The 8,150-nt window shown below is 42.0% G+C and overlaps 1 protein-coding gene across 1 annotated transcript; it reads left to right on the forward strand.

Moving 5' to 3' along the window:
- Nucleotides 1-3,129: 3,129 nt before the first annotated feature.
- On the forward strand, nt 3,130-4,137 carry LOC105306343 (keratin-associated protein 29-1). Its single transcript, XM_011381287.1, has one exon. The coding sequence runs from the start codon at nt 3,130-3,132 to the stop codon at nt 4,135-4,137; it is 1,008 nt and encodes a 335-aa protein (XP_011379589.1).
- The last annotated feature ends 4,013 nt before the right edge of the window (nt 4,138-8,150 follow it).

Raw genomic sequence — 8,150 nt, forward strand, 5'->3', positions numbered from 1 at the left:
TAGGGGATGCTAACTGCATCCCCTATGCCGTGCTCTCCATCCCCATGGCCAACTATCAACTACTAATTTGTACTTCTTTAACCTTTCACCCCATTTTCCCAGCCCCCCAACCTCCCTCTCCTCTGTCTGTCACCAAATCGGCCACTATATTTGTGAGTCTGTTTTTGATTAGTTTGCTCTTTTTGTTCCTTAGATTCAGCATATAAGTGAAATCATATGGCATTTATCTTTTTCTGTGTGACTGATTTCACTCAGCATAATAACCTCTAGGTCCATCCATGTCGTTGCAAATGGTAGGATTTCATTTTTTTAATGGCTGAGTAATATTCCCTTGTGTATATGAACCATAATTTCTTTATCCAATCATCCGTCGATGAGCATTTAGGTGGCTTCCATATCTTGGCTATTGTAAATTGTGCTGCCATGAATATTGCGGTGCATAGATCTTTACGAATTATTGTTTTGGTTTTCTTTGGATAAATACCCAGAAGTGCAATTGCTGGGTCAAAAGGTATATCCATTTTTAATTTTTTGAGAAACCTCCATACTGTTTTCCAATTTGCTATCCCAACAATGTATGAGGGTTCTCTTTTCTCCACATCTTTTTAAACACTTGTTGTTTTTTAATTTATGGATGATAGCCATTCTGACAGGGTGAGGTGATATCTCACTGTGGTTTTAATTTGCATTTATCTGATGGTCAGCGACCTTGAGCATCTTTTCATATGTCTGTTATCCATCTGCATTTAAAGCCTGTGTTTTTTATGTATCACCATATTTCTTAATGGGATCACAACAGCCTTTACTGATACAAAGGATGTTCTTAATGCCTCAAACCATGGCAAAATGAGATTCTCTCTATTGAGAGGTTTCTTTTTTTTTTTTTTTTAGTGAAGTATAATTGACAAAGGAAATTGTAAGATATTGAAAGTACATATATGATGATTTGATATACATATTGTAAAAGAATTTCTCTCATCTAATTAATACATCCATCACCTCACATATTTATCTTTTTTTTTTTGGTGAGAATGTTTAAGTTCTTTTGGCAAATTTCAATTATACGATACAGTATTATCAACTATAGTCACCATGTTATCCATTAGCTCTTCAGACCTTATTCATCTTATATATATATATAGCAGAAAGTTTGTACCCTTTTGCCAACCTCTTGAGAGGTGTCTTTAAGAGAAAGGGAAGCAAGAGAAGAATTAGGAAAAAAATGGGTATAAAAATGAATTGCTTTGAAACAACAAAAGTGGTATATATGAATGTAGGATATTGGTATATTTTTCAGATCAAAGTTGACATGATTTTTAAAATATATTCAAGTTACATTTTGATTGAGCTATTTGGTAAAGCCAAAAGTATTTCCTCTTGGAAGATGAGAACTTTGGGATGTAGACATTCAGGAATAAAACATAGTTCAGGGCTCCCTGTAGTTTGCAAGATGCCACGATGAATAGCAATGGGATGAAGGGCTAAAGAAGTGACTGATGCTGTGACATAAAAAGCAATGGTTGAGGAAGGGCATTTTTGGAGAGGGTTTCCCAGGCATCATTCAATCAGAAAAATTTCTCTTCTTTTGAAGATGAGGGCAAGGAAGGTATAAGGAGATGGCATTTTGTGGCTGGTACTTTGAAAAGTACCTTCCAGAATTTACAGAATATTCGATAATTGTGAAGCAGAGAGGAAGAACGAAAATAACCTGAACAACAGCAATGCAGTTGATGGACTCTGGGTACTTTGAACCCTGGGGTCGTGAGCTAAGAGGGCCAACAGAGTGAGTTAGTAGCAGATCCAGAGAGACCAGCCCTGTCTGGCTCTCAAAGCCATGGTCTTTCCATTCTATCATGTGCCTTCAGTGTGAATCAGGCCAGGATGTGGACCGGTGTGGGATGCTGAAGTTTGCTGGTGAAGCAGGACCGGGGCCGGCTCTGAGGAAGAGGGGAAGAATGAGGAAAGCCCCTCAGAAATCCCTCTTGGAAGAGGTCGATTCAACACTAAAACCACTTTGCAGCGATGTCCTCATATCACTTCTGGTTGTTGTGTTTTTATATTTACAAAATTCATATGTTGACTTCATAGCATGAGTTTAACCTTTCTTAATGAAACATTCGGCAGTTTTTAATGTCCAAATTAAAGGATTTTCTTTGGGCGTGTTGACAAGTAGAGGTTAGTACTTCACACCAGTTTGATCTAGCTGATGATTACAGTCACGGGAGTGGGCAGATGATCCCCAGCACAGGGGCTGGGCCACCTGCCCGTGAGCACTGCTGTACAGATATCAGCCTTCAGGCATGGTGTTAGAGTCTTGTCCTTGCCCCTCCAAAGTCGGGAGGTCTAATAGGTGGCTAATTTCAGCCCAGAATAGGTTTAAATCTTATTTCTACCCTTTATTACTTGCATAATTTGGGGAACATGATTGAAATTCTCTGAGCAAGTTTTGCTACCTAACATGGTGGTGACAATGATACCTACTAACAAGGGTCATTGCAAAGATTCCATGAAAAGCGTGGTCAGAGACTGGTACGTAGTAAGTATGTGATAAATGCAAGCCATTTCTATTGTTACTGGTACTAGCCCAGTTGAGTTTCAGGAAAGCCAACAGGAAGGTTCTAGAAAGAAGCAGAGTTGCTGAATGTCCTTGGGAGGCATTGCCTGATTTTCTGTTCGCCATCTCTGACATCGTCCTCCCTTAACTGGGTTAGGGCTTCATTTCCTGATTGAATTGCGCAGAACTGCATTCCTGGTAGAGGAGCAGTCTGCTTTGGCTGGGCCTCCTGATGAGAGGTTAGTGCCAGGAAAGGCCTGCTTCAGGGAGGCCGGAGAACAACTCGTAAAAGAGACAGCTCATCCCAGACCAGGTAAAGCATCGAGGAGTCCAAACTTAGCAAAGAAAACTCCCCACTCAACAGACAAGTTTTAAAAGTGCAGACAACATCTGCAGCCTCCTGAAGCCTGCTAATCAGATGTTTGTATGCAAGTGACTAGAAACAATAACAAGGAAAGATGCTCTATGCTGTGCTGACACCCCTAGTGAAGGACTATAAAAGCCCCTGTGCATTAGATGTTTTTCAAACTCAGGTATAGAGTTTGCAACTTCTCAGAAAAGTTAGCACCAGCACCATGGTGGATAGCTGTTGTCCTGGAAACGCCACAGACATTCCAGCTGTGCCCACCATCTCCATATGCACAAATCGTGGCAACTTCCGAAATGGTATCTGTTTGCCTAGTTCCTGCCGGAGCAGAACATGGCAATTGGTCACATGCGAAGAAAACTGTCAGCCATCCAGCAGTGCCCCGAGTGGCTGTGAACCTGCTCCTTGTCAACCTACCTGCTTTCCAGCAACTCCTTGTGTGGGTTTTGTTTGCCAACCCATTAGCTCCTGCACAGCCTACTACAAATCCAGCACTGGTCAGCCTGCTTATCTGGTTAGCTCATGCCAGCCTCCCTGCTCGGAATCCACTGGTGGTCAGCCAAAGTTCTGTGAAGCCAGCTCCTGCCAGGAACCTGTGTTTGCGTCCGGATCATGCCAGGCAGCTTGTGGCCAATCGGTCTGCTGTGACACTGGGTCCTGCCAGCCATCCTGCTCTGAGGTAACTTCCCATCTTGAAACATCTTGTCCATCAACCGTCTGTGCAGCTAGTCCATGCCGGCCACCGTGTTGCCAGGCAGGTTCATGTCAACCTGCGAGCGGTGAAAATCAGCCCTGCAAATCGACTTATTACCAACCCGTCTGCTACATTTTCAAGACTTGCCAATCAGTTCCTTACACGTCAGTTCCCTGCCATCCGTCGACTTGTATGTTGAGTCCTTGCAGTCCTACCTGCTGTGTGTCCTCCCCTTGCCAGCCATTGCCCTGCCAACCAGCTCCTTCCATATCCTTCATCTGCCAGCCAGTGGCTAACTGCCAGCCCTCTTGTTCTGTAAAGAGCTCTTGCACACCAGCTTCCCGTGGCACCATGCTTTCTGGCCAACCCACTTGTGTTGGACCCACTTCCTGCAATCGAAGTAGCTGCAAATCCCCTTCCTGCCAACCAGCCTGCTGTGTGACAGGTTTAGGCAAATCATCCAGTGGTGGCTCCAATTGCTTCCAACCAACTCCTCCACATCTCTGCGAAGCCAGCACCTGATTGCTGACTTCCCGTCAACCCAGCCGTGAATCCAGCTCCGTAAGGCAACACTTGGTTGCTGGAGCTCTCTTGACACCTCTTCTGAGGTCTGCAAGTGAATAGCCACTCTGCGGTGCCTGCCTCCAGCCAAGCACAAATGCTTCCTGCTTGCTAACGTTACTCTGAGTCCAGCCCCACATTCTATCCAGATGCTGATGAGGAAACTTGTCCAGCCACTAAGGGATCCTTCTTAATTGAGGAGGAACTTTCAGCATGGTCCACACTATAGCTTGCATTTCCTGATGTCAACGCATTTCACTTCAGCAAAACCTTCTTTCCAGTTTTCTTCTGATGCTGCCCAGTCTTTAAAAAGACTTCTTTGCTGGAAACCGCTAATTAAAATGTGACTGGTTAAGCAAAACGAGTGCTTTAACTCCTTTCGATTCTCCCCTTCGTAGATTTCCTTCAGGTCATATTTGAACAAGATGACCTTGGGTCTGTATTGGTCTGCAAGAGCAGCTCATGTCTTGAATTATAGCTGCTCAAGAAGGAAGGGAGTAAGGACAATGATTCTCTGGCTTCCAACCTTTAAACCACCAAGAGCTCCTTTGAGTTGAGTGGGCTCAGTTTCCCATAGTGAATAGGCTTGAGAAGCCAAAGACGGAAATGGTCCAGGGAAGCCATAGATTAAAATAAACACGAGGATTCAGCCATGGAGAATAGCTCAGGGTTAATTCACTGAAAACTGGTTTAAATGATCAATTCAGCTGATGACCAATTTAAATAAAATTAAAAACTCTAGAAAATTTTGGCACTTGTGTTTTTGCTATGTTTTTGACATTCTAAGAGACGGTTTTAAAAACAATTAGTTTAAGGGAACTTCTGACCAAGTTTTATATTTCTAGTGTGTAAGTAATGAATACGAATATTTTAAAAATGGTTCAGTTGGTCTCTGGGGGAAAGCATAGAGGAAGATTAACAGGGTGTCCTTGTAGCAATGGTGTAGTGCCCTTCCTCAAGGACCTCTGGCCTCCCCGTTCATGAAGGGTCTCTGGGTCTGCAAAGTGATGTGGGTCTGAAACCTGAAAAGTTCTCACTCAGGCTCACAGAGGGACACATGTAAGGATGTTCACTGTGGCATTTCTGTGATAACACCGATTTTAAAGGGAGTCTATTATCCACTAGGACAGCAGGTGGGTAACAAGGGATGATTTTTTTCCATGGGGTATTATATTTGGTTCTCCAGAGAAATAGAACCAAAAGAATGTGTGTGTGTGTGTGTGTGTGTGTGTGTGTGTGTGTGTGTGTGTAGTTTATCTTAATGTTTTTATTTACTTTTACTTATAATTAATTAACTACTTAATTAATTAGAAGGAATTGGCTCATGTAGTTATAGAGGCTGGCAAGTCCAAATCTGTTGATCTGTAGTGTGGGCCTGCAAGCTGGAGACCCAGGAGAACTAATGATGAAGATGAATTCTGCAGGATATTTGCTGGAGAATGTGCATTAAGCAGAATAAAACAGCTGCCCATGGAGGAGAACGAGACATAAGGAAAACAGGAATTAAATCAATTTATATATACGAGTACATAAAGAAAAAAATAAATGAGAGAGGGAACTTGCAAGGACCAAAAATGATTATGCGCCATCTAAGGAATATAATTGACCCAATTATTTGCAAATGAAGTCTAACGTCCAAAAAGAAAATTAAAAAGAGGAAGAAAGGGAGAGAGGGACCTTGGCATCGGAAAAGAATGACCCCGAATGGACCGTCTTCCAGAGATGACATTTCGGTGAGCGCACCATTTAAATTCTCGCTCCCACATCTTCCAAGGACATTTCAGTCATCTTAGGTGAGGGGTGAGGCTCTGGGAAGAGGGAGGCATCTTACTTCAGTCCTGAACAGATTTTTCAACAACACTCCTTCCATGATAAGTTTAAGGAGTTACAGCTTCTTAAATAATTTGCTTATTGATACCAGAATTCCTGACCTACTTTGCAAAAGTTTTTTGACCCACTTAAGACTCTCCCATTCTTCTTTTTCTTTGTTCTAATTATAGATTTCTCTGTGGTACTGGCAAATGTTGGGTACTGGCAAATGTTGGGTACTGGCAAATATTGTCCACTGGCCACCTGCCAACATGTGAGCCGCACATTTTAAACATGTCAGGTATAAAAAGTATGTTGGGAAACCTTGTGTCTTTCCTATGCTTGGCAATAGTTTAAATAACAGCAATTATTAGCGCCTTTTCGGTTTGCTAGAACTTGTCCATAAAACATCTGAACCTCCCATTATAAACAATCTGCAGCTCTGCTGAGCCAGAACGTGCTCCTGACCAAATCTTGACTTACACGTATGTCCCGTGTAGGAAGCAATCTTAAAAGTATAAGAAAGTTTTGAGAAAAATATTACAAATCCCATCAAGAGGAAAGAGGGAAGGCAGAATGGCTTTACGAGTGGCAGAGCCACTTTAAAAAGTAAGTTTCCTACTCTGACTAGTACCTTGGTCAAAAGTCAGGAGAATGAAGCCTGGACGATCGCCGACTTCATAAAATCTTAATGAACCTTGCAAATCAGTTGGTCAAATTACCCATTCATTTGCACATTCATTCTGTGACATCTTTATTATTTTTATTTGAATTGACCATCTCCAAAGAATGAGACACTTTACCTCCACAGGAAACACTGCTTCTCTGGACAGCTCCAAGAGTGAGTTTTCACGTATGTTTTTTGCCAAAATTAGTATCTATAGCTCCCGTGATTGGTTTTGTTTCTTGACTCCATAAGGCCACATAAGATACATCGACTCCGTCTTCTGCAGACAGATATTCTCATATGTGGAGACACTGGGCATTCCCTTCTCCCAAAGGTTTTCTTTTCTCTTGGGTAATTATCACCAGATACCTCCATTCTTCATTATGTAATTTGAATTCCAGTTCTACTCCCAGCAGAGTTGCTCTCCTCAAAGCACTTGCCAATTATTCAATATTCCTCTGTGATCAGAGACTCACTCAAGATGTAGCTATTTTCTAACCAGCCCAGGATGTCATCCTCTTTGGAGTACAGCCCATATTTCTCCCGGGTCATGTCTGCCTGATGATATAATTAACTACTATTCTTTAGGTTAGCTATGTCAGCCCCATTAGGAAATTTGCTGGGATTTGAATGACTAGGTCCCTATTTAGTGAGGTGGCATCTGTCCTCCTATAGGGGACATTCCTCAAATGGTTTCTTGGTTCCTCTGTCGATATTCTCTCTCCTGCCTTTGCGTGCCTGTTGTTAAGTTCATATTCCAGTCATACTGATGTCCTCATTGTTATTATATGAAAGAAAGAATTCTTCGGGTTCAGATTTAACATCGACTTCAGGTATATGGCTCTTTAACGTGAGTTCAAGTTAGCCATAGCGCTTCTTCCCTAGCAAACTCCAGATACTTTGAGTATCTGCAGAAAAAACTATCCAGTGCATCTGCCCCAAGCTGTCTGCCTAACCATTCCTCTTGTACGTCTCTTATCCAGGGCTCAGCTTAAATTTGGGTCAAATGCTTATTATTATTGGATAAAGAGAAATGCTGTCATCGGACATGAGAGATATCTTGACAATTGTCACTGAATTCAGTCTATATTTCTGCACTCTCTTCGTAAGAAATTGAGAGTCCTTTTCAATTGCCCTGTTGAAAGCCAGATTCATTTTCTACTAAATTTCACTGATCAACTAATCTAGCAAAAATAAAAAGTTAAATTATTTTCCATGACTTGGTCGAAGTGGTTCCTCTTCTAGGGATTGTACAAAAGGTCTTTTGAACAATCGATTCTAGAATCTTTTTCTGAGATCAAACTTATAGGTGTATGGTTTGCAGAAACTTGAAAATGGAATGGCATTTGCTTGTCTCAACACATTCTACATCTCCCATTCTCTAAGATTCCTCAGATGTCAGTGTGTGGTTTCTTTTGTTGTAGCCACCAGCCCCTGAAAGACACACAGACCACCAGAAATCAGTGAGTTATAGGAAACACACTCTTTATTCAGCCAG

Source organism: Pteropus vampyrus, unplaced genomic scaffold, assembly GCF_000151845.1.
Source record: "Pteropus vampyrus isolate Shadow unplaced genomic scaffold, Pvam_2.0 Scaffold432, whole genome shotgun sequence".
NCBI classification, from domain to species: domain Eukaryota; kingdom Metazoa; phylum Chordata; class Mammalia; order Chiroptera; family Pteropodidae; genus Pteropus; species Pteropus vampyrus.

What these genes read in the sequence shown, in the direction of transcription:
- LOC105306343 (XM_011381287.1), top strand. Translation starts at nt 3,130, where the DNA reads ATGGTGGATAGCTGTTGTCCTGGAAACGCCACAGACATTCCAGCTGTG.